General features: G+C 44.8%; 1 protein-coding gene across 3 annotated transcripts in view; it reads right to left on the bottom strand.

Annotated features, from left to right (window-relative positions):
* LOC137345974 (carcinoembryonic antigen-related cell adhesion molecule 1-like) overlaps positions 1-27,603 on the bottom strand; it is a 55,569-nt gene that overhangs the window by 12,903 nt on the left and 15,063 nt on the right. For all 3 annotated transcript variants that reach the window (XM_068009240.1, XM_068009238.1, XM_068009239.1), the window contains 5 exons: positions 23,777-24,046; positions 16,412-16,681; positions 10,910-11,047; positions 10,610-10,711; positions 4,273-4,362 (listed from right to left, as the gene is read on the bottom strand). In XM_068009240.1, the coding sequence (XP_067865341.1) occupies positions 4,273-4,362; positions 10,610-10,711; positions 10,910-11,047; positions 16,412-16,681; positions 23,777-24,046 (870 nt within the window). The remainder of the gene's footprint in view (positions 1-4,272; positions 4,363-10,609; positions 10,712-10,909; positions 11,048-16,411; positions 16,682-23,776; positions 24,047-27,603) is intronic.

Genomic DNA, 27,603 nt, shown 5'->3' on the forward strand with positions numbered 1-27,603 from the left:
GGGTATGCAGGAACATATCGAAGGACTGGGACTAGCAAGGACAAATGGTATGGGAAGCAACAACTAACTTAAAAACGGGTATGAAGATTGCTTCAATTAATGTGCGTAGCATTAAATCTACTACGCGATGTGTTTCAACCTTGGACAACCTCGCCAAGGTCAAAGCTGACCTACTGTTTCTGCAGGAGTGTGGAATACCACACCTCAGCACCTACAGGCAATGGTCGCGATGGTGGTCCCACGGTCCATCGATCTGGTCGGGGGGTAATGATTGCCGTTCCTCCGGCCTGGGTATTCTGCTGCGGGGAGGTAACTTCACCATCTCCGAAGTTAAGGAGGTGGCGGGCGGTCGCCTCCTCGTAGCAGATATAATGTACAACAACGCTCCGCTCCGGTTGATCAACATGTACGCCCCGGTTCAATGCAGCGAGCGGCTGACCGTCTCCCAGCAGCTCCCACTGCTGCTGGCGATGTCCAGGCCGGTCATCCTAGGCGGTGACTTCAACTGCATCATCGATGCAACTGGATGATCCGGCAGTGACGACAGCAAACTGGCCGCTACGTCCAGATTCCTAATAGAAACAGTAGAAGATGCCAAACTGCACGACGTCTTCAGCAAACCTGCAGATGGAGCGCAGTGCAGATACACCTGGTCAAGACCAGGTGGATCTGCCCGTTCCAGGATTGACTTCCTGTTTGTGTGCCCTGCTGTCACGGTCAGATCCACCGACATCAAGCCGGTGTTCTTCTCCGACCACTGCCTCTTACTGGCCGACTGTCACTTACAGGACGACCAGCGGGTTGGCAGGGGGATATGGAAGCTCAATGCTACATTGCTAACCCCAGAGAACATCGAGGAACTCAAAAGGGATTACAAAGGTTGGAGGACTGTGAAACCCCTCTTTGAGTCTCCGGTTCACTGGTGGGAGGCGATCAAGGAGAACATCAAGAGGTTCTTTATCTTCAAAGATGTTCAGAGGGCGAGAGAGAGACAGAGAGAAATGTCCCGACTCCAGAAAATTATGCAAAATCTGCTCCGGCTGCTGTCGATGGGGGTTGAGGTCAAGGAGGACCTCCATGAGGTGAAGAGTCAGCAGGTCTCAATCTTTGCCACGGAGGCCTCCAAGATCATCTTCCGGTCCAGAGTCCGCTCCATCGAGCAGGATGAGACGTGCTCGCATTACTTCTTCCAAAAGGTACACAGAGAGAGCTCTGTGATCAGCAGCCTGAAGGAAGAAGATGGCTCGGTAACATCTTCGCAGTCCGACATACTAAGGATCAGCAAATCCTTTTATGCTGGGCTGTATGACGCGAAGCCCACAGACAGCAGAGCCTCCCAGTCCTTCCTGTCATCTATCACAGAGGTCTTAGATGACAGCAGGAGGGAGAGACTAGACAAGCCGCTAACTCTGGATGAGCTGACAAAGGCCGTCGAGTCCTTCGAGACGAGTAAAACTCCCGGAAGTGACGGCTTACCAGTCGAGTTGTATTCGGCCCTGTGGGCCTGGGTCGGCCTGGACCTGCTGGAAGTATACGAGAGTATGCTCCTGGCCGGCAGCATGTCAGAATCCACGAGGAAAGGCATCATCACCCTCATCTACAAGCGGAAGGGGGAGCGGGCAGAAATCAGAAATTGGCGGCCCATCTCACTGCTTAATGTTGACTACAAGATTCTGTCCAAAGTCATAGCCAGTCGAGTCAAGTCTGCTCTGGAGTTGGTGATTCACCCTGATCAGACCTGTACTGTACCCGGCAGGAAGATCTCTGATAGTCTCGCACTACTCAGGGATACGATCGCCTATGTACGGGACAGGAGGGTGGACACCTGCCTCATCAGCCTGGACCAGGAGAAGGCTTTTGACAAGATATCACACACTTACATGATGGACGTGCTCTCCAAAATGGGGTTTGGGAAGGGAATCTGCAATTGGATCAAACTGCTCTACACAAACATCAGTAGCACAGTCTCAATCAATGGGTGGGAATCAGACAGTTTCCCGATCCAATCTGGAGTCAGACAGGGCTGTCCTCTCTCCCCTGTCTTGTTTGTTTGCTATATTGAACCCTTTGCTGAGTCTATTAGGAAGGATGTGAGCATAAGAGGGGTGACAATCCCAGGCAGCGGAGGCACTCAGGTTAAAACCTCCCTGTACATGGATGATGTCGCCGTCTTCTGCTCGGATCCGCTGTCCGTTCGCAGACTGATGAGCATCTGCGACCAGTTCGAACTGGCCTCGGGAGCCAAAGCAAACCACGGCAAGAGCGAGGCCATGTTCTTTGGGAACTGAGCCGACCGATCATTTGTCCCCTTCACCTTTAGGTCAGACTACCTGAAGGTGCTGGGGATATGGTTCGGAAGGGCCAGGGCGTGCACCAAAACCTGGGAGGAGCGAGTAACCAGGGTACAACATAAACTGAGCATGTGGGAGCAGCGATCTTTCTCCATTGTGGGTAAGAACCTGGTCATCAGGTGCGAGGCGCTCACGTTGTTGCTGTACGTGGCGCAGGTCTGGCCCATACCCCACTCCTGCGCCGTGGCAGTCACCCGAGCTATTTTCCACTTCATCTGGGGATCCAAAATGGACCGGGTCCGGAGGGACACCATGTTCAAATCTCTGGATAAGGGCGGGAAAAATGTACCCAACATCGCCCTCATCTTGATGACTATCTTCGTGTGCGGCTGCATCAAGCTGTGTGTAGAGCCCCAGTAGGTAAACACCAAGTGTCACTATGTGCTGAGGTTCTGTCTGTCTCCGGTGTTGTGAAGGATGGGCCTGGTCACATTGCTGTGGAATGCTCCATCCAGTTGGACCGTGCCGTACCACCTATCCTTCGTGAAAAAGTTTCTGCGGAAAAACACCTTTGACCACCAATCCATCAGGCAGTGGTCTGCACGGAATGTCCTCAAGATCCTATGGGAAAAAGAGATGGTGTCAGATGGTTCCCCGAGCAGACCGCCAAAGCCATTTGGCAGAATGCCTCATCATCAGAACTTTCAAACAAGCACCAAGATGTAGCTTGGCTGGTGGTGAGATGAGCCCTCCCCGTCAGATCCTTCCTGCATGCCCAAAGTCTCACCCCCTCCGCACAATGCCCTCGAGGTGGCTGTGGTGGGGAAGAGACTGTTGCCCACCTCCTTCTGGAATGTGTCTTTGCAAAGCAGGTGCGGAAAGAGATGCAGTGGTTTTTGTCGAGGTTCATCCCAAGCAGCTCAGTAACACAGGGGTCTGTGCTCTACGGGCTGTTCCCAGGGACGCAGATCGAGATAAACATCAACTGCTGCTGGAGGACTATCAATTCGGTGAAAGACGCCCTTTGGTCTGCCCGAAACTTGCTGGTCTTCCAGCGCAAAGAGCTGTCCACCACCGAATGTTGCAGACTGGCACATTCCAAGGTCCAGGACTACGTGCCGAGGGACGCACTAAAGCTTGGGGCAGCCGCAGCAAAGGCTAAATGGGGAAAGACCACAGTGTAAGATCCCCCCACCAAGCTGAACTGAGGGGCTGGATCCATGGGAAACCCCTCGAACTGTATCCGGAAAATATTTGTTTGCTGTAAAATGTACATGGCACGAAAAATGAAATGGAAGGGTTGTGAGGCAACACACTCCTGTATTGAAGAAAACTGATCTCCTTTGCACTCTTTGTATTGTTTGACTTGGTGATGTTTGGAACTGTTTAGTAATGTATTTTTTACAGTTTATGAATAAAGTATATTTTGGAAATTAAAAAAAAAAGAGTAATCCTGAACTAAATCACATTGCTCCACTGACTCCCCATTTTTCCCTTAAAAGATGCAATGGTTTCTGCCTCAGGGGCAATGGAACATCACACCTCCAAGTTCCCCACAAAGTCACACAACCTCCTGACATGGAAATATATCCCCATTCCTTCATCATCACTGGAACCTCCTATCTGACAGCACTGTGGGAGTCCCTTCACCATACAAACTGCAGCGGTTCAAGAAGGCAGCTCACCACGATCATTCCATGGGCAGTTAGGGATGGGCAATAAATGGGCATTGCCAGCGATGCCCACATCTCGTGGATGAATAAATAAATAAAAAAGCACTCCTTATGACAGAGCAATCTGTGCTCAAACAACCCTCAAAGTAAAAGAATTTTTGCCAACCTCTCTCCTCACTCAATGGTAAGTTTAAACTGATGATCTTTAAATTGATAGCCGTGGTTAGCTCTCCTAATTACTCTATTCTTTGTGAGATATTACTTTCAGAAATCATTTGTTGGCTACAACTTCATCATTGAACACTCACCAGTTTGTCTCATTATTTCCACAAACAGAATATTCGCTGCCTCAATGAGTTCACTCACTGTAGTTACTGCTTTGAACATTTCAGGGCAAACTGTGAACAAATGAAACAGAAAAAGTCAGAGCCCAGGTCACACATAGACATGCACAAGCCCTGATCTGTCTGCCTGCAGCTGTGCCTCTGGGGAATGCAACCGGTCAAGAAAAAGAGAAGGAAGATGACTTCGTCCTGCACCTGTGATTACTGGATCATCTGGATGCAGTGAATACTGGAAAACAGGGTAGGAAAGAGGCACATGACACTAACAGCCTATTCTATTCTCCATCCATTTAAGTTAACGGTCAAAAAAATAATAATCGGTTGGCCATCCTCGCAGGTATATGATACTCTGCCTGATTCTCCTGTATTCAAATAATCATAATAGCAGGAACATTAACTCTGCAGTCAGAAGGTTATAGGGGTCAAGCCCCACTTCAGAGATTGAGCACATAATCTAGGCTAGCACTTCAGTGCAATACTGTTTGGCGCACTGCACTGTTGGAGGTGCTGGATGAGATGTTTAACCGTGCTCTCAGTTGAAGGTAAAAGATTCCATGGCATTATTTTAAGAAGGGCAGGTGAGCTTCCCTGGTGCCTCAACTATTTGCTATCTATATAAATGACATGGATGAATGGACCTAATATATGCTCGCTACATTTGCTGTAGACACAAAGACGGGTAGCAAAGTAAGTTGTCAAGAGGCTATAAAGAATCTACAAATGGATTTAGATAGGTTAAGTGAGTGGGCAAAAATTTAGCACATGGACTGTTATGTGGGAAAGTGTGAGGTTGTAAACTTTGGCAGGAAGAATAGAAAAGCAGTATATTATTTAAATGGAGAGAGGCTGCAGAACTCTGCGGTACAGAGGGATCTGGGTGTCCTGGTACAGGAATCACAAAATGTTGGTCTACAAGTACAGTAAGTGATTCGGAAGGTGAATGGTGTTTGTGCAAAAAAAGAATGGGAAGTGTTGCTACAGCTGTACAGGGAATTAGTTAGACCCGATCTGGAGTAATGTGTACTGTTTTAATCTCCTTGCATAAGAAAGGATACAATTGCATTAGAATCAGTTCAGAGAAGGTTCACTTGACTGATTCCTGGGGCAAAGGGGTGATCTTATGAAGAAATGTTGAGCAGGTTGGGCTTATAACCATTGGAATTGAGAAAAATGAGGGGTGAGCTTACTGAAAGATGTAAGATCCTTAGGGGACTTGACAGTGTGGATGCTGAGAGGATGTTTCCCCTTCTGGGGAAGTCTAGAATCATTTAGGGGTCTCCCATTTAAAACTGAGATGAGGATAAATGTTTTTCTCTCAGAGGGTCATTTATCTGTAGAATTCTTTACTCCAGAGAGCAGTGCAGGCTGGGTCACTGAATATATTCAAGACGGAGTTGGATAGATTTTTGATCAACAAGGGAGTCGAGGGTTATGGGGCCAGACAGTAAATTAGAGTTGAGACTGCAATCAGATCAGTCATGATCTTATCGAATGGTGGAGCAGCTTGAAGGGCCGAATGGCCTACTCCTGCTCCTAGTTCTTGTGTCTTGGCAAACATCTATCCCTCAAACAAGATCAAAAACACTGGTCGTTTATCTCATAGATCTTTGTGGGACCTTGCTGTGCCCATTTTGACTGTTGTGTTTCGCTGCATTAAAACAGTGACTACGCTTCAAAAAGCAAATCGATTGGCTGTGAACCACCTGATGTTGTGAAAGGTGCTTTTAAAAAAAACAAGTTTGTTCATACAACCTTGCAGCGTACAGAATTGTCAGTCTACAGGTATAGACGACACTAAAATAAAAGCAAATTACTGCGGATGCTGGAAACCTGAAATAAAAATAGAAAATGCTGGAAATACTCAGCAGGTCTGGCAGCATCTGTGCAGAGACGAACAGAGTTAATGTTTCAGGTCGATGACCTTTCATCAGAACTCGCAAAGGTTAGAAATGTAACAGGCTTTGAGCAAGTGCAAGGGGGTGGGGTAAGGGGGTGGGGAAGAACAAAAGGGAAGGTCTGTGATACGGTGGAGGGCAGGAGAGATTAAGTGACAAAGATGTCGTGGAATAAAAGGCAAAAGGAGTGGTAATAACCATAGTAGAAAAAAAGCATTTGCCCAGAGCGAGCATTAATTTCAGAATAATGAACAGCTCTGTCTGAAAGCAAAAACATGAAAAACAATTTTAAGACTGGTGAAAAAACAATCAAAATGGCAGTCATGGTCTGAAGTTGTTGAACTCAATGTTGAGTCCAGAAGGCTGCAGAGTGCCCAATCGGAAGATAAAGGTGCTGTTCCATGATCTTGCGTTGAGCTTCACTGGAAGACTGGAGCAAGTTGAGGACAGAAAGGTGGGCATGAGAGCATATCCCACAAAAAGAGAGGCATAACTAGGACCCATGCGGGTACTCACAGCAACACCTTTTATTTGGAGGAAGTGAATAGAGTTGAAGCAGACATTGTTCAATGTGAGAACAGGTTCAGCCAGGCGGAGGAGGGCAGTGGTGGATGGGGATTTGGTTGGGCCTCTGTTCAAGGAGGAAGCCGAGTGCCCTTAGACCGTCCTGGTGTGGGATGGAGGTGTGACATGCTATCCTCTTCCTCTACTGTAAATACTGTTATGATCCTTGTGGAGACCACCAACAAACAAAAAGAACCGAATCCACCGATTGACCCCAATTTAGGAAACCAAACCAAACGAACAAGATTTCACTTTTATAAATTTTACTTTAATGCTCAAACCAAAACCGACATAAACATGAAGAAACAGACAGATTCGGTTCTTTTTGTTTTTAGCATGCCGCACATCCCAAGGAAACTAACGTTGAATCGGGAATAGTATCTCACCAAAATTAATGTAAGCAAAATAGCAGACGTGAAGAACATAACAACACTAAAGAGCAGCAAATTCCTGCGATAAGATGGTTTCCATTCTAAGATTTTAACAGAGTAGATAAGAATATTGCAGATGCCCCAACTTTAACCTGCCAAAGTTCTCTCAATTCAGGAACCATTCCTTCAAATTAGAAAATTGTGCGTAGCATTCCTCATTTTAAGAAAGGTGAGTCAATATATATTTACAACTACACCTAAACCATCAAATACAACAGAGATGGGTCTCACTGTTTCACTAGGCAGTCCACCAAGCACATAGGCAGCAATTACAGTCATACAGTTGTTCACAACTCTGAGGTTCCTCAGGGAGATTTTCAGCTCCTTTCTTCAGGGATGTAACCAATTCTTCTTCCAACAGCAGTTCCCTCACAATCCAAAATCCACAGGTGCAGTCTTCACTACAAGACACGCTTCTCCAGAACCTACTCAGCTCTGCTCACACCAGTCTTGATGGCGTGAATTTACCAGTCCTCTATTTATCCGAGTCCTTCAGTGAGAACCTGTGCACTGTATGGCAGGGTCTGATTAGTCAGCTACTTTAAGGAACAGAAACAGCTCCTGGACTCAGTCTTCACTTTCTTCCACTTGCCACTTCTGCCTGGTCTGCCTGTTCTGGGGAGGACTCCGTCTCCTTTTGTCTGGTTCTAACCGGTCAGTTTCCCTAGAAACCTGAAGTTGTTTTTCCAGTTTCTATTTCAGTTCCAGTTTCTGTTTCAGTTCCAGATTCCTTCTCAGTCAGGGTCTAAAAAAAAGTAAGCTTTGCAACCACAGAAGAACGCATTCAATTCAGAAATGTCTCTTGATGATTTCAGGATGGGTGTAATTGACACTTCTTAGCCTAGAATGTATCCTTTTGTCCTTAACAGACAGTTTGAGTATACTGGCTCAGTCAGCTGATATTCAGTGGCTATTTTGCAACATATGGTCCACTTTTTTAAAGGAAAAGTCAATTTCAAAGATTCCACATTGAATAAAGTTAGTAAGAATATGATTGTGTTTACTGGGCATAACAAAGCATACAGGACAAAAGCAAATAAGTTACATTAAACCTTTATAAATTAGTTAGTCCTTGTGTCCAATTCTGGACAACACACTTTAGGAAGGATGTCAAGGCCTTGGAAAGGGTGCAGACAAGATTTATCAGAATGGTACCCAGGATGAGGGAATTCAGTTACATGGGGAGACTAGAGAAACTGACTGGTAGGAGGGTCAATAACCAGAGGACACAGATTTAAGACACTTGGCAAAAAAATTTATGGGGGGAAAAGGAGCAATTTTTTTTTTTAAACTCAGGAAGTTGTTATAATTTGGAAGGCATTGGCTGAAAGGAGTAGATTCAATAGTAACTTTCTAACTGGAACTGAACATATACTTGAAAGGCAAAAATTTTCAGGGCTTTGAGGAAAGACCTGGGGAGTGGGGTTAACTGGATATCTCCTTCAAAGTGCCAGCACAGGCATGATGGCACAAATGGCCTCCCCCTAAAACTAACTAGCAATTTAGTGTTGCCCACAAATTTTGAAATTGCGTTTCTCATTCCAGACTCCAAATTGTTTATGTAAATTGTGAGCAACAGCATTCCCAGAATTGATCCTTGTGGGACATCACTTCCCACCTTTGGACAATCTGTGTAGTTATTCTTACCCGCTACTCGATTTTCTGTTCTCTAGCCAGCTTGGTATCCATTCTACTCTTGACCCCTAACTCCACATGCTTTGACCTTACTGTTGACCAGGCTGTCTGATGAATTTTCACCGCAGGGTAGGTTTAGTCGTCCTGCACTCTCACCATCCTGCAGATGGCGACGGTACAAGTGTTGTAATGCGCCATACCACCTATCCTTCGTGGAGCAGTTTCTGTGGAAAAACACCTTTGACCACCGGTCCATCAGGCAGTGGTCTGCACGGAATGTCCTCAAGGCCCTACGGGAAAAGGAAACGGTGGATCCTGTCGGATGGTTCCCCGGGCAGACCGTCAAAGTCATTTGGCGGAATGCCTCATCACCAGAACTTTCAAACAAGCACCAAGACGTAGCTTGGCTGGTGGTGAGAAGGGCCCTCCCCGTCAGATCCTTCATGCACACCCGAAGTCTCGCCCCCTCCGCACAGTGCCCCCGCGTTGGCTGTGGTGGGGAAGAGACGGTCGCACACCTCCTCCTGGAACGTGCCTTTGCAAAGCAGGTGTGGAAAGAGATGCAGTGGTTTTTGTCAAGGTTCATCCCAAGCAGCTCTGTAACACAGGAGTCTGTGCTCTACGGCCTGTTCCCAGGGACGCACACCGAGACAAACATCAACTGCTGCTGGAGGACTATCAATTCGGTGAAAGACGCCCTTTGGTCTGCCCGAAACTTGCTGGTCTTCCAGCGCAAAGAGTTGTCCACCACCGAATGTTGCAGACTGGCACATTCCAAGGTCCAGGACTACGTGCTGAGGGACGCACTAAAGTTTGGGGCAGCCGCAGCAAAGGCTCAATGGGGAAAGACCACAGTGTAAGGTTCCCCCACCAAGCTGGACTGAGGGGCTGGATCCATGGGAAACCCCTCGAACTGTATCGTTAATATTCTCAATTGCTGTAAATGTAAAACTGTAATTGACATGACAATTGTGGAAAGGAAGGGTTGGGAAGGAACTCATGACAGTATTGAAGGAAACTGATCTCCCTTGGAATGTTTGTATTTTTTGGTGCTGTTTGGAAACTGTCTGGCAATGTAATTTTTACAGATGTTTATGAATAAAGTATATTTTGGAAAAAAAAACAAGTGTTGTAATGCCAATTGGCTAATAAATGCTCACATGAAGGAAGGTTTCCTGCTGGAAACCAGAAGACAAGATATTTTCTAATTATAATCGATTGACTCGTACACTCTGGTCAGCCCACACCTTGAATACCGTGTCCAGTTCTGGTCACTGAGACACAAGGGAGACTGCAACGTTTCAGGATTTTGGATTTTTTTTTCATGGGAAAAGATTTAAGAATGAGTTACGTCCAAATGCTGTGTTTTAAAACAAAATGGTTTCTTAGCCCATTTCAGAGGCATCCATATTGTGTGGGACTTATAGTCACATACAAGATGTTAAGAATCGTTGCGGCAGGAATTTCTTCAGAGCTACTCCAATTCTGTCGCTGTAATTTCGACAGAGGAATGGTGAGGGTGGTGTAATTGACAGCAGCTCAGACACTACCAAACAGAGTGAACCAGTTGGGTTTTTACACTAAAATGACAGCTTGCATAGGCATTGTTAGCTCACAAATAGGCAAATTTATTGAATTCAAATCCAGTTTGTCATCGTGAGATTAGAACACAAACTCTTGAGTTCTTAGCCGAGTACACAACTACTGCACTGGAACATAGTAAGTTAGAAATACAATTACTAACAAAGAGAAAAGTAAAAGAAGATCATACAGTACCTTCAGTCTGCATCCAACACAAACATGCAAAGAAAAGAAAGATAAATGAAAGCACGAGGGACATCTGTAAAAATTGTTGCATCTTTTGAACAAGCTGGAGACCTGGAACAATAAGCAAATGGATAAACAATATATGAACAGAATATTCTTACGTTCAAATTAATCCTTTTGAAAACCTGAAGTGCAAAATTTAAGATGACACAGGCTTCACATTTCAATGTTTCATAGGGTCTCTATCGTTAAATTGTAAGTTTTAAAAACTTCCAACACAAAATTGTGCAAAGAACAATTTTCACTTACATTTTGTTTTGAGGTCTTCATTCAAGCACGGCATTTTATCGAACAAGACTGCAGCAATAGCAGTAACCAGTGTGGTAGCAGCAATAAATAATGCAGCAATGGAAAATGCCACTGTGACATGATGATTTCGCGCAAGACCTGAAAAAGAAACGTTGTTTTAAATTTACACTACTTTCCAAACCAGGTTAAAAAATGTAAACGGAGGTTTTCTCTCCTTATACGTGCAGTTACCAAGCTCTTGTGTGTTAGAAAATAGAACACTTCCTTCTTCATTAATCGAACCCCAGTATCAAGGCCCTCCAAATGCTAGCTATCATATAGAGGAAGAATTCATGACGTTCAAATGTACAGACAGATGTTCTGAACAATTAAATAGGCCTGAGCATTAAGCCAACATGATAGCTTCACATTATGGTTAGTGTAACATTATGTACTGTAGTACAGACTAATAAAAGCTCTGTCCTTCACACAAACAAAATTCTTCAACTCTGAGATGAACTCTGACCCCATAGTCCCATCACAAAGATTGCCTCACCTCCTCCTCAGTAACATCGTCCACCTCAGCCCTTGCTTCATTCCAGCTGACTCACTCAGCCATCACTTCTCTCACTTCCAGGCTCGACTATCCCAAGGTTCTCCTTGCTGGATTCCCATCTTCCACTTGCCAGAAATTTCAGTTCATCCAGAACTCTGCTGCTTGTATCCTATCTCTTACCAAGTCCCAGTCACCCATCACCCCTGTCCTCACTGGTCAACACTGACCCCCATCCCCCAATACCTTAATTTTAAAACTCTCATCCTGATGTTTAAACCCTTCATGACTTTATCCTTTTCTACCGCTTTCAGTCGCATATCCCCCACAGTCTGGAGTTACCTCCTTAAACTCTACTTCCCCACTGCCTTCGGCTCCTCAAATCCCACCTCTGAACAAGCTATTGATGTCTCCTCCTCATATACATGCATACAAAATCAATTCAACTGACAGGGAATTGAGGGTTTAGGGTATTTGATGTTGCTTGGTGCTGGCTCCACTAGACATGCATGGCTTGGGCTTGGGCATAGGGAGCACAATATTGACAATTGCTGTTGACGTAAAACTAGGTTGAGGTGAACAAACGGCAAGCTGGACTATTAATGATTTCCAGAAGACCAAAACAGTTTAGCAAAATGGATGCAATTTAGATGTGAAAAAATGCAAGATAATTCATTTTGGGAGGGCAAACAAGCAATTGGACGTGAAACACAATTCAAAGACACTGATAGTTAAAAGGAAAAGTGAACTGGGCACAAATATACAATTTCTGGGAAGTGAAAGTGAAGGAAGGTCTTTTTTTCTTTGGCCTCCTTATCTCGAGAGACAATGGGTAAGCGCCTGGAGGTGGTCAGTGGTGTGTGGAGCAGCACCTGGAGTGGCTATAAAGGCCAATTCTAGAGTGACAGACTCTAGAAAAATTTGTTTGTCGGGGCTGTTACACAGTTGGCTCTCCCCTTGCGCCTCTGTCTTTTTTCCTGCCAACTGCTAAGTCTCTTCGACTCGCCACACTTTAGCCCCGCCTTTATGGCCGCCCGCCAGCTCTGGCGAACTCTGGCAACTGACTCTCATGACTTGTGATCAATGTCACAGGACTTCATGTCGCGTTTGCAGACGTCTTTAAAGCGGAGACTGCACCTTCTTCTGGCAGGGCAGGAATCCTGAAGAACCAAGACAGCATGGAGTGGGCTTCGCCATCAGAAACTCCTTGCTCAGCATGATAGAGCCTCCCTCAAATGGCTCGTAATGCATACTGTCCATCCGACAGCTCACCACTTCTGGTCCAGTACACCTACTCAGCATCTATGCTCCAACACTCTGCTCCCCACCTGAAGCTAAAGACTAGTTCTACGAGGAACTCCATAATATCATTAGCAGCATCCCCAATACCGAACACCTGTTCCTGCTGGGGGACTTTAAGGCCAGGGTTGAGGCAGACCATGACTCATGGCCCTCCTGCCTTGGGCGCTATGGAGCTGGAAGGATGAATGAGAACGGGCAGAGACTGCTTGAGTTGTGTACCTATCATAACCTCTGCATCACCAACTCATTCTTTCACACTAAATCCTGTCACCAGGTTTCATGGAGGCACCCAAGATCGCATCGTTGGCACCAGCTAGACCTCATCGTCACAAGGCGAGCCTCCTTAAACAGTGTTCAAATCACACGCAGCTTCCACAGTGCGGACTGCGACACCGACCACTCCCTGGTGTGCAGCAAGGTTAGACTCAGACCAAAGAAGTTGCATCATTCCAAGCAGAAGGGCTGCCCGCGCATCAACACGAGCAGAATTTCTCATCCACAGCTGTTACAAAAATTGCTAAATTCACTTGTAACAGCTCTTCAAAACCCTCCCACAGGGGATGCTGAGACCAAGTGGGCCCACATCAGAGACGCCATCTATGAGTCAGCTTTGACTCATGATAGAACATGAGAAAAAACTAGCACAGAATATAAAGACAGATAGCAAAAGTTTCTATAAATATATAAAACGAAAAAGAGTGGCTAAAGTAAACGTTGGTCCTTTAGAGGATGAGAAGGGGAATTTAGTTATGGGATATGATGAAATGGCCGAGGCATTAAACAGGTATTTTGTATCGGTCTTCACAGTGGAGGACATTAATAACATGCCAGTAATTGACAAACAGACAAACGTAGGTGAGGACCTGGAAACAATCATTATTACGGAAGAGGTAGTGTTGGGCAAGCTAATGGAGCTAAGGATTGATAAATCTCCTGGCCCTGATGAAATGCATCCCAGGGTACTAAAAGAGATAGCGGGAGAAATAGCAGGGGCACTGGCGGTAATTTTCCAAAATTTGCTGGACTCATCCCAGCTGATTGGAAAACAGCAGATGTGACGCCACTGTTTAAAAAGGGAGGCAGACAAAAGATGGGGAATTATAGACCGGTTAGCTTAACCTCTGTAGTGGGGAAGATGCTTGAGTCGATTATCAAGGAAGAAATAGCAGGGCATCTCAATAGAAATTGCCCCGTTGGGCAGACGCAGCATGGGTTCATGAAGGGCAAATCTTTTGGAATTCTATGATGACATTACGAGCAAGGTGGACAATGGGGACCCAGTGGATGTGGTGTACCAAGATTTCCAAAAGGCCTTCGACAAGGTGCCACACAAGAGGCTGCTGTATAAGATAAGGATGCATGGCGTTAGGGGTAAAGTATTAGCATGGATAGAGGATTGGTTGACTAACAGGAAACAGAGAGTGGGGATAAATGAGTGCTATTCTGGTTGGCAATCAGTCACTAGTGGTGTGCCTCAGGGATCGGTGTTGGGACCGCAATTATTTATAATTTATATAGATGATTTGGAGTTCGGGACAACGTGTAGGGTGTCAAAGTTTGCAGATGACACTAAGATGAGTGGCAGAACAAAGTGTGCAGATGACTGTGAAACTTTGCAGAGGAACATAGATACATTGAGTGAGTGGGCAAAGGTCTGGCAGATGGAATACAATGTTAATAAATGTGAAGTCATTCATTTCGGAAGGAGTAACAGTAAAAAGGATTATTACTTGAATGGTAAAAAGTTGCAGCATGCAGCTATGCAGAGGGACCTGGGTGTCCTTGTGCATGAATCGCAGAAGGTTGGTCTGCAGGTACAGCAAGTAATTAGGAAGGCAAATGGAATTTTGTCCTTCATTGCTAAAGGGATTAAGTTTAAAAGCAGAGAGGTTATGTTGCAGCTGTATAAGGTACTGGTGAGGCCGCACCTGGAGTACTGTGTGCAGTTTTGGTCTCCTTACTTGAGAAAGGATATACTGGCACTGGAGAGGGTGCAGAGGAGGTTCACTAGGTTGATTCCGGAGTTGAGGGGGTTGGCTTATGAGGAGAGACTGAGTAGATTGGGATTATATTCATTGGAGTTCAGAAGAATGAGGGGGGATCTTATAGAAACATATAAAATCATGAAGGGAATAGATAAGATACAAGTAGCGAGGATGTTTCCACTAGCAGGTGAAGCTAGGACAAGAGGGACAAGAGATTCGAGGGAGCAGATTTAGGACTGAATTAAGAAGGAACTTCTTCACCCAGAGGGTTGTTAATCTATGGAATTCCTTGCCCAGTGAAGTAGTTGACGCTTCTTCAGTAAACGTCTTTAAAGTTTTTTTAGATATCTTTTTGAAAAATAAAGGAATTAAGGGATACGGTGAGAGCGCGGTTAAGTGGATTTGAGTCCACAAAAAGATCAGCCATGATCTTATTGAATGGCGGAGCAGGCTCGAGGGGCCGGACAGCCTACTCCTGCTCCTAGTCCTTATGATCTTATGATCTACGGCAAACGTGTGAAGAGAAATGCAGACTGTTTTCAATCTCATATTGAAGAGCTGCAACCTGTCATAGCCGCTAAGCGCATTGCACTGCTGAACTACAAGAAAGCCCCAGCGAGTTAACATCCGCAGCACTTAAAGCAGCCAGAAGCACTGCACAAAGAACAGCCAGGCACTGCACAAATGACTACTGGCAACACCTATGCAGTCATATTCAGCTGGCCTCAGACACTGGAAACATCAGAGGAATGTATGATGGCATTAAGAGAGCTTTTGGACCAACCATCAAGACGAACGCCCCCCTCAAATCTAAATCAGGGGACATAATCACTGACCAATACAAACAAATGGACCGCTGGGTTGAGCACTACCTAGAACTGTACTCCAGGGAGAATGTTGTCACTGAGACCGCCCTCAATGCAGTCCAGTCTCTACCAGTCATGGATGAGCTGGACATACAGCCAACAAAATCAGAACTCAGTGATGCCATTGATTCTCTAGCCAGTGGAAAAGCCCCTGGGAAGGACAGCATTACCCCTGAAATAATCAAGAGTGCCAAGCCTGCTATACTCTCAGCACTACATGAACTGCTATGCCTGTGCTGGTGCCACTTTAGTAGGAAGAATAGAAAAGTAGAACATTATTTAAATGGAGAGAGACTATAAAATGCTGTGGCACAGAGAGATATGGGTGCCTTCTTGCATGAATCACAAAACATTAGCATGCAGGCACAGCAGTTTGGCCTTATACTCATTGGAGTTTAGAAGAATGAGTGGTGATCTGAAAGATTTTGACGGGACTTGATAGGGTGGATGCTGTCTTCTCCCAGGTGATCACGAATCTTTGGAATTCTCTGCCCCAGAGAGCTGTGCACGCTGAGTCATTGACTATATTTAAGGCTGATTTAGACAGATTTTTGATCAACAAGGGAGTCAAGGGTCATGTGGGGCAGGCAGGAAGGTGGAGTTGAGACCGCAATCAGGTCAGCCATGATCTTATTGAATGGCGGAGCAGGCACGAGGGGCCGAGTGGCCAACTCCTGCTTCTATTTTGTGAGGCAGTTCATATAAAAGAGCGAGAACAGGACATGTAATTCTCACCATTAGCAAGGGTGGGTGCAAGGGATGTCAGTGAAATATTGTTTTTCAATAGGAAATTAAATAACTGGCTGGCTTGACTCACCGTAAATAGAAAGAGAATACGAATTATTCTTTTTACTAACAGGGTTCTCCACAGTGCAAGTGTAAATCCCACAGTCTGATTTGTTGGCTTCAGAAATGATCAACGTGCTGTTGTTTTGTACTAACTGATAACGTTGGTTATTCATTATCACTTCGTTATCTTTCCACCACAGAATGGAACGAGCCTTCCCCGCAGAAACCTGGCAGGTCAGTTCAATGGTTGTATTCACACAGGTAGAATTATTGATGATCAGAGGTGCTGACAGTGGTTCTGCAGGAGATAATGAATAAACAGATAAACAGGCCTGAGCATTAAGACAATATTATTGCTTTGCATTATGCTGGTGCAGTTAATATGAGCTCTGTCCTTCATACAACTCTCATAAAACTCAACCCGGAGAAGAACTTCTGGCCCCATGATCCAATCACAAAGACTACCTACACTCCACCTCAGTTACATTGCCCACCTCAGTCCTAACAGCAGCCACCCCAATGCTCTCTTTGCCAATTCCCATTCTTTACCCGCCATAAATTTCAGTTCATCCAGAACTCTGCTGCTTGTATCCTATCTCTTACCAAGTCCCAGTCACCCATCACCCCTGTCCTCACTGGCCTACACTGACTCCCATCCCCCAATACCTTAAATTTAAAATTCTCATCCTGATGTTTAAACCCTTCATGACTTTATCCTTTTCTACCGCTTTCAGTTGCATATCTCCCACACTCTGTGGAGTTACCTCCTTAAACCACCTGCTTCTCCACTGCCTTCAGCTCCTCAAATCCCACCTCTGAACAAGCTTTTGATGTCTCCTCCTCAGATAGGCGGCACAGTGGCGCAGTGGTTAGCACCGCAGCCTCACAGCTCCAGCGACCCGGGTTCAATTCTGGGTACTGCCTGTGTGGAGTTTGCAAGTTCTCCCTGTATCTGCGTGGGTTTCCTCCGGGTGCCCCGGTTTCCTCCCACATGCCAAAGACTTGCAGGTTGATAGGTAAATTGGCCATTATAAATTGCCCCTGGTATAGGTAGGTGGTAGGGAAATAGAGGGACAGGTAGGGATGTGGTAGGAATATGGAATTAGTGTAGGATTAGTATAAATGGGTGGTTGATGGTCGGCACAGACTCGGTGGGCCGAAGGGCCTGTTTCAGTGCTGTATCTCTAAATCAAAATCAAAAATATACACGCATACAAAATCAATTCAACTGACAGGGAATTGAGGGTTTAGGGTAATTGATGTTGTTTGGTGCTGGCTCCACTGGACATGAATGACTTGGGCTTGGGCATAGGGAGCACAATATTGACAATTGCTGTTGACACAAAACTAGGTTGAGGTGAACAAAGATTTCCAGAAGACCAAAACAGGTTAGCAAAATGGATGCAATTCAGATGTGAAAAAGTGCAAGATAATTCATTTTGGGAGGACAAGCAAGCAATTGGACTATACACAAATATACAATTTCTGGGAAGTGCAAGTGCAGGAAGGTAACGCATTAAGAAAATGCTAATAATAGTTTGGGTCATAGAAATAAAGTCACAGAATGAAAGATCAAGGAGGTTATGGTAAGTCTGTATGTGGTAACGATTAGACTATCGAGTACTGGGAGGAAGTTTTGAGCAATGTATTACAGAAGGGATTTTAAAGCCATGGAGAGTGTACTGCCTAGATTCAAAATGATGGCACTATTACCGAGATACTGTAGCATGAGGAGAGATTTGGAAATGTGATAAACAAAAGGAGTCCATTCGGCCCCTTGAGCTTGCTCTGCCATTCAATTAGATCATGGCTGATCTGTACTTTGATACCAGTTTTTGACCTTTGCCCCATTTCTCTTTATACTCTCAAAGAACCAAATTAAAAGGGTCGATCTCAGTCTTGGACAATTGGAACTTTCAGTGCTTTGTGGGGAGACTACATCAGATTTTTTACTGATCTTTGTATGAAAAAGTATGCCCTAATTTCACTCCTGGAAGGCCTAGTTCTATTTTTAAGATTAGGCCCACCTGTTGTTGATTCCTCACCAGAGGACACAGTTTTACCACATTCCCCCCATCGAATACTTTTAACATTTAAAACATCTCCATCAGAACACCTGTCAATTTTCCATAGTCAAGGGAATATAAGCCTTGGAACTCTGGAGTTTCGGTGTTGCACCACAGGAAAAGTAAAGGCTAAGAGGAGATTCTCAGAGTTTTGTTAAAGGATAATGAAATTAATGAGGAAAGACTATTTCCTCTGGTAAGGGTGGGCAGTGAAAGGGGAGAGTCACTCATTTAAAACTATTCGGTTCATGTATGTTCACATGTGAACAAGGCTCTTGCCATCTATGAGCCTACAGTGGATGATTGTGTTGACATCATGGCCTTGAGAGAAACCTGGCTGAGGGGTGACCACACTTTTCCCTAAATGAAGCTTCCCCTAAATGAAGGCTCTACCTTCTACCAAATCACACCTTGGTCTGTCTCCTTAGTCCTCTGCCACTTTCTTCTCCTTTGAGCAACTCATTTTGTTCCACCCCTCTCACCTAAAATTCTCGTTCTCTACAGCCCACCCAAGCACTACGTCAAATCCCTCGCTGAGATATCTTCACTGCTTTCTTCCCTCAGCCTCTGCACCGAGCAACTTTTCATCCTCAGTGACTTCAACCTTCTTCTCAATTCACCATTCTCTCTCCTCTGAGTTCACTGCCCTTTCTTAATTTCTGCCTCCACGTAAACTCCCCAATCCATAATCATAGCCATTCCCTTCACCTTGCCATCTCACATGGCCTCACTACTCCCACAGTATCAATTACAGATGAGACCAACATTCCCTCAAACTGCTTTTTCGAGCGCAGGCAATTTCTTTGAGTTGCCCCTTTAAACTTTTCTTGCACGGCCGCACACTTGTGGTAATTTAAAGAGGTCGACATGTGCACGGCCTGTGCGAAGACTTTTGGGTTGTTGCATGGCTTAGAGAGAACAATTGATGAGGCCACCTCTGACCAGTTCTTTGTATTGCTCACCACCACATCCTCCGTTCCCCTCTCCAAACCTACTTCTTTCTGCATTCGCACCTGGGGACAAAAAAACACTTGATCCCAATTCACTTACAGCAGCAATTTCAAAATCCCAACTGTCTAGCCTTTGACCCTCTATTCACCATGGCATTTCTTCTGCTACCGCTCTGCTCAGCCACACTCTCACTTCCACCTTCAATGCCCTAGTACCCATTAAAACCACTACTCTCTCTCACCTTGGCCATTTCCCCATCAGGGCTCTCATCTTCACTCTCTGATAAGCCCAAGGGATGCAGAGATGTAATGGACAACTGGTTTAGCAATTCACTGCCAGGTCTGCCTGGATCACATAAAGCACCTTCGGGTTTTGCTCTCACCTGCTAAAACTGTTCAGTATTCCAGGATCATCCTGGAATGCAAAGTCAATCCCCGTCTTCTTTTCTCGACTCAAACTGCCTAGTAAACCCCTCGCTCCTGTCTCCTTCACCCTCACCTCATTCCCACATGAAATAGAAAGGTTATTTTAAACTTACTCTATTTTGCAAATCAAATTACAAAGTGTAAACAGGGACATTTCCCCTTATGTGTAGCTATCAAGATCTTGTGTGTGATACAATAGAACACTTTCTGCTTCACGATCCAATGCAAGTGGCCAGGCTTTCCACAAGTGAGCAATCATATACCTAGGCACAGTGTCCCAACAATATACTATGACTCTACAATCAGAAGAGTGCATTATAAGACACAAATGTGACATTTTCCATTTCCCACATCTGGCATCCTGTCAACACTCTGACTGATACTGCTAACTTAAAAGGAGATAGATTCATACAGTCATAGAGTCATTTATGGCATAGGAGGTGGCCATCGGCTTCATACCAGCTCTCTGTGGAGCAACCCAGTCAGTCCCACTCCCCTGCTCCATCCCTGTAGCCCTGCAAGTATATTTCCTCCAATTTCCTTTTGAAATCATTGATTGTCTCCGCTTCCACCACCCTCATGGGTAGTGAGTTCCAGCTCATTACCACTCACTGCATTAAAAGTGCTTCCTCACATACCTCCTGCAGTTTTTGACCAAAACCTTCAATCTGTGTCCCCTAGTACCAGTTAATGGGAACAATTTTCCCTTATCTAACTTACCTAAGCGTGTCATAATCTTGTACAGCTCAATCAAATCTCCACTCGAACTCCTTTGTTCCAGGGAGAACAACCCCAGCTTTTACAATCAACCCTTGTAGCTAAAATCCCCCATCCCTGGAACCATTCTGGTAAATCTCCCCTGCACCCTCTCAAGGACCCTCACATCCATCCTAAAGTGTGGTGACCAGAGCTGGACAAATACTCTAGTTGGGGCCTAACCAGAGCTTTATAAAGGTTCAACATAACTTCCCTGCCTTTGTACTCTGTGCCTCTATTTATGAAGCCCAAGATCCCATATGCTTTGCTAACCACTCTCTCAATATGACCTGCCACCTTGAAAGATCAATGCACAGGCATCCCCAGGTCCCTCTGTCCCTGCACACTCTTTAGAACTGTGCCATTAAGTCCCTATTGCCTCTCCCTATCCCTTCTGCCAAAATGTATCACCTCACACTTGTCTGTATTAAATTCCATCTGCCACTTGTCTGCCCATTCTGCTAGCCTATGTCCTTTTGCAGGCAGTTCACATTCTCTTCACTTTCTGCCACTCCTCCAAGTTTGGTATCATGAGCAAATTTTCAAATTCTACTCCATGATTCAAGTCATTTAAAGATAGCAAACAAAAAAGCAGTGGTCCTAGCTTTGACCCTTGGGGAACACCACTGTCTACCATCCTCCAGCCTGAAAAACAACCATTTACCATGACACTCTGTTTTTTGGCCTTCAGCCAATTTTTTAATCCAATTAACCCTCCTATTCCATGAGCCTCAAATTTTGTTAACCAGCCTTTTATACACTACTTTATCAAGCACTCTATTCAAATCCATATAGACAACATCCACCGCAATCCCTTCAGCAACCTTCTCTGTTACTTTATTTAAAAATTCAGGCATGATTTTCCCTTTACAAATCCATGCTGGCTATCCTTAATTAACTCAAACCTCTCCAAGTGCCTGTTGATTCTTTTTCCCTAATTATTGTTTCCAACACCTTACCCACCACTGATGTTAAACCAACTGGCCTGTAGTTGCTAGCACAGTCCTTGCACCACTTCTTGAATAAGGGTGTCACATTTGCCACTCTCCAATCCTCTGGCACCTCCCCTATGTCTAGGGAAGATCGGAAGATTCTGGCAAACTCTTCAACTATCTCAGCTCCCACCTCCTTTAGCAACCTGGGATGCAAGCCATCCAGACCAAGTGACTTATCTTCCCTAAACATAGTCAGCCTTTCCAGTCCCTCCTCCCTCTTCAACTTTACCCTATCCATTGCCTCTACTCGCTCCGTTTCTACCGACATTTTGTCAGACTCCTCTTCTTTAGTTAATACCAATACAAAGTATTCACTAAGTCTTGTAGCCTTGCCCTGTGCCTCTAAGCATATATCACCCTCTTTGTCCCAAATAGGCCCTACTCCACATCTTACTACCTGATTATTTACATGCCGGTAGACAATTTTTGGCTTCCTTTTTATAGTGAGTGCCATTCTATTCTCATATTCTTTCGTTGCCAGTCCGATTTTCCTCTTCATCTCCTCCCTCAACTTATTGTATTTGGCCTGGTTCTCAGTTGAAGAATTCACCTAGCATACATCATACACCCTCTTTTTGCATTTCATCATAATCTCCACCTCCCTTGTCATCCTGTTTTTGGTTCCCCTACCTTTTGCCCTTATTAGAATGTACCTAACCTGTACCTGAAGCATCTCTTCCCCAAATATAACCCATTATTCTGCTACAGCTTTTTCTGTCAGTCTTTGGTTCCATTTTATCCTGGCTAGATCCCTCCTCATCACATTGAAATTAGCTCTCTTCCAATCTAGCAGTTCCACCTTATATCGTCCCTTGCTTTTCTGCATTACCAGTCTAAACCTTATGATGATTGCTCTTACCCAAGTGCTTCCCCACAAACACTTGGTCGACCTCATTTCCCAGCACCAAATCCAACAATGCCTCCTAGTTGGGTCGAGAACATACTGATCAAGGACATTCTACCGAATACAATCCAAAAATTCCTGCCCTTCCTTTCCCTTTAAAATTCTCCCAATCCAAATTTGGATAATTAAAGTCCCCCAATATCACCCACCCTATAGTTCTTGCACATCGGTAATTTCCCTGAATATTTGCTCCTGTATCTACCTCTCTCTCACTATCTAGAATAACCCTAATAGCACCCTCATACCCTTTTTGCTTCTCAATTCTAAGCAAATGAATTCTGTCCTTGCCTTCCCAAGGACATTCCCTCTTTCCAACACTACAATGTCTTCTCGAATCAGGACTGCCACCCCACCTTTTCTCCTTCGCTAACTTTCCTGAACACTTTATATCCCAGTCCTCACTATTTTAAAGCCACATTTCTGTTATTGCCAGTACATCATATTCCCACACTATTTGTGCTTGTAGCTCAACAACTGTGGCACATTGTCAGCAGTGTACATCAGGAAATTGCATACTACCCACCAATGATTTTGCATCCTACATCTTGTCGGTCATGGAAATTTCCGGGTCATTCAGTCGACACAAAAATAGGCAGATGGTATATAATGTGGGAAAATGTGAGGTTATCCACTTTAGTAGGAAGAATAGAAAAGTAGAACATTATTTAAATGGAGAGAGACTATAAAATGCTGTGGTACGGAGAGATCTGGGTGTCTTCCTGCATGAATCACAAAACATTAGCATGCAGGCACAGCAGTTTGGCCTTATACTCATTGGAGTTTAGAAGAATGAGTGGTGATCTGAAAGATTTTGAGGGGGCTTGATAGGGTAGATGCTGAGACGATGTTTCCTTGAGTGGGAACTTCTAGAACTAGGAGGAACAGTTTCAGAATAAGGGGTCTCCTATTTAAGATGGAGATGAGGAAGAATGCCTTCTCCCAGGTGATCACGAATCTTTGGAATTCTCTGCCCCAGAGAGCTGTGCAGACTGAGCCATTGAATATACTTAAGGCTGATTTAGACAGATTTTTGATCAACAAGGGAGTCAAGGGTCATGTGGGCCAGGCAGGAAGGTGGAGTTGAGACCGCAATCAGGTCAGCCATGATCTTATTGAATGGCGGAGCAGGCACGAGGGGCCGAGTGGCCAACTCCTGCTTCTATTTTGTGAGGCAGTTCATATAAAAGAGCGAGAACAGGACATGTAATTCTCACCATTAGCAAGGGTGGGTGCAAGGGATGTCAGTGAAATATTGTTTTTCAAAAGGAAATTAAATAACTGGCTGGCTTGACTCACCGTAAATAGAAAGAGAATACGAATTATTCTTTTTACTAACAGGGTTCTCCACAGTGCAAGTGTAAATCCCACAGTCTGATTTGTTGGCTTTAGAAATGATCAACGTGCTGTTGTTTTGTACTAACTGATAACGTTGGTTATTCATTATCACTTCGTTATCTTTCCACCACAGAATGGAACGAGCCTTCCCCGCAGAAACCTGGCAGGTCAGTTCAATGGTTGTATTCACACAGGTAGAATTATTGATGATCAGAGGTGCTGACAGTGGTTCTGCAGGAGATAATGAATAAACAGATAAACAGGCCTGAGCATTAAGACAATATTGCTGCTTTGCATTATGCTGGTGCAGTTAATATGAGCTCTGTCCTTCACACAACTCTCATAAAACTCAACCCGGAGAAGAACTTCTGGCCCCATGATCCAATCACAAAGACTACCTACACTCCACCTCAGTTACATTGCCCACCTCAGTCCGAACAGCAGCCACCCCAATGCTCTCTTTGCCAATTCCCATTCTTTACCCGCCATAAACTTCAGTTCATCCAGAACTCTGCTGCTTGTATCCTATCTCTTACCAAGTCCCAGTCACCCATCACCCCTGTCCTCACTGGCCTACACTGACTCCCATCCCCCAATACCTTAAATTTAAAATTCTCATCCTAATGTTTAAACCCTTCATGACTTTATCCTTTTCTGCCGCTTTCAGTCGCATATCCCCCCACACTCTGTGGAGTTACCTCCTTAAACCGTCTGCTTCTCCACTGCCTTCGGCTCCTCAAATCCCACCTCTGAACAAGCTTTTGATGCCTCCTCCTCATATACATGCATACAAAATCGGTTCAACTGACAGGGAATTGAGGGTTTAGGGTAATTGATGTTGCTTGGTGCTGGCTCCAATAGGCTTGGGCTTAGGGAGCACAATATTGACATTTGCTGTTAACACAAAACTGAGGTGAACAAACGGCCAGCTGGACTATTAAAAAATTCTGGAGGACATAAACATGTCAGCAGGATAAACAGATGCAACTTAATGCGAAAAAATGCAAGTTAATTCATTTTGGGAGGACAAGCAAACAATGGGATTATAAATTCAATTCATAGAGTTATACAGCATAAAAACAGGCCCTTCGGCCCATCGTGTCCGTGCCATTTTCCAGCACTTGGCCCATAGCCTTGTATGCTATGGCATTTCAAGTGCTCTTCTAAATACTTCTTAAACGTTGTCAGGGTTCCTGCCTCTACCACCCCTCAGGCAGTGCGTTCCAGATTCCAACCATCCTCTAAACCTCCTGCCCCTTACCTTAAATCTATGCCCGCTGGTTATTCACCCCTCTGCTGAGGGAAAAACTTTCTTCCTATCTAACCTATCAATGCCCCTCATAATTTTGTATACCTCAATCATGCCCCCCTCAGCCTTCTCTGCTCGAAGGAAAATAACCCGAGCCTTTTCAGTCTCTCTTCATAGCTGAAATGCTCCAGCCCAGGCAATGTCATGGTGAATCTCCTCTGCACCCTCTCAGTGCAATCACATTCTTCCTGTAGTGTGGCAACCAGAACTGTACACAGTACTCCAGCTGTGGCCTAACTAGTGCTTTATACAGCTCCATCATAACTTCCCTGCTCTTATATTCTATGCCTCGGCTAATAAAGGCAAGTATCCCACATGCCTTCCTAACGACCTTATCTACCTGTGCTGCTGCCTTCAGTGATCTATGGACAAGTACAGAAAGGTCCCTCTGACCCTCTGTACTTCCTAGGGTCCTGCCATCCATGTATAATCCCTTGCCTTGTTAGACCTCCCAAAATGCATCACCTCACACTTCTCAGGATTAAATTCCATTTGCCACAGCTCCACCCATCTTACCAGCCCATCTATATCATCCTGTAATCTAAGGCTTTCCTCCTCACTATTTACGACACCACCAATTTTCGTGTCATCTGCGAACTTAGTTATCATACCTCCTATATTCACTTCTAAATCATTTATGTACGCTACAAACAGCAAGGGTCCCAGCGCCGATCCCTGTGGTACACCATTGGTCACAGGCTTCCACTCACAAAAACAACCATCGACCATCACCCTCTGACTCCTGTCACTAAGCCAATTTTGGATCCAATTTGCCAAATTGCCCTGGATCCTATGGGCTCTTACATTATTAACCAATCTCCCATGCGGGACCTTATCAAAAACCTTACTGAAGTCCATGTAGACTACATCAACTGCTTTACTCTCATCTACACATCTAGTCACTGCCTTGAAAAATTCAAGTTAGTTAGTTAGATACCATCTTCCCCTGACAAAGCCATGCTGACTATCCCTAATTAATCCCTGCCTCTCCAAGTGGAGATTAATTCCTGTCCCTCAGAATTTTTTCCAATAGTTTCCCAACCACTGATGGCCTGTAATTACCTGGTTTATCCCTGCTACCCTTCTTGAATAATGGTACCACATTCACTGTCCTCCAGTCCTCTGGTACCTCTCCTGTGGCCAGAGAGGATTTGAAAATTGATTTGAAAATTCAAAGACACTTATAGTGAAAACAAAGAACTGGGCACACACAGGTAATTTCTGGAAAGTGCAAGTGCAGAAGAGTAACGTATTAAAAAAAGGCTAATAATAGTTTGGGTCATAGAAATACAGGGTGAAAGAGCAAGGAGTTCATGGTAAGTTTGTATCTGATAACAATTAGACTATTGACTACTGGGGGGTAGTTTTGAGCACTGTATTACAGAGGGATATTAAAGCCATGGAGAGTGTATTGCCTAGATTCAAAAGGATTACACCATAGTATGAGCAGAGACCCTTGAACTTCCTTCAACATTCAATTAGATCATAATTGATCTGCACTTTGATCGCATGTTCCCACCTTTGCTCCATTTGCCTTGATACCCATTTCCAACAAAAGAAAGGATTGTTCTCAGTTTGCTGGCTAGGACAATTGGAGTTTTCAGACCCTTGTGGGAGAGAGGCTATTTCTACTAATCTTTGTTTGAAAAATACTTCCGAATTTCATTCCCGAACCACCTAGTTCTACCTTTAAGATTAGGTCTCCTTGTTGGTAATTCTCCACCAGAGAAATTAATTTTTCTGTAGCCCTCCTACCGCATCCTGTTCACATTTAAAACATCTAGATCAGAACATCAGTCGATCTTACATAGCCAAGTGCATATAAGCCCTGGGGCTCGGGAGTTTGGGTCTAATACCACAGGAAAAGTAAAGACTTAGAGGATATTTTCAGAGTTTTGTTAAAGGACGATGTCCTCTCCTGAGGGAGGACAGTGATGGGGACAGTCACTAATTTAAAATCATTCCTTCTATACACTCATGAACGAGAGCTTTGTCATCACAAGCCTATTGTACATGATTATTTCAACGGCATGGCATTGACGGAAACCTATCTGAGGGGTGTTGACATCACCCTGTAAAAGAAGCCTCCCCACCTGGTTATAACTTCTACCACCTTCCTCACCCAGACTGGCACGGTGGCAGGGTGCCTGTTATCACCAAATCACAGCTTAGTCTGTCCTCTTACTCCTCTGGCACTTTCTCCTCCATTGAGCAGCTCATCTTGTTCCACCCTCTCACCTCTCATTTATAGTTCTTGTTCTCCAGTGCCCACCCAAGTGCCATGCAATTTTCTCCCTCAGCCTCTGCATCGAGCAACTTCAATTCCTCAGTGATTTCAACCTCCTTCTAAATTCATCATATCCTCTCTCCTCAGAGCTCAGTGTCCTCCTCGTCTCCTTTAATCTCTCCCTCCATATAAACTCCCCAACCCAAATTCACAGCCACCCCCTTGACCTTGCCATTTCGTGTGGTCTTGTTA

Source organism: Heterodontus francisci, chromosome 29 (genome assembly GCF_036365525.1).
Source record: "Heterodontus francisci isolate sHetFra1 chromosome 29, sHetFra1.hap1, whole genome shotgun sequence".
Taxonomy (NCBI): Eukaryota; Metazoa; Chordata; class Chondrichthyes; order Heterodontiformes; family Heterodontidae; genus Heterodontus; species Heterodontus francisci.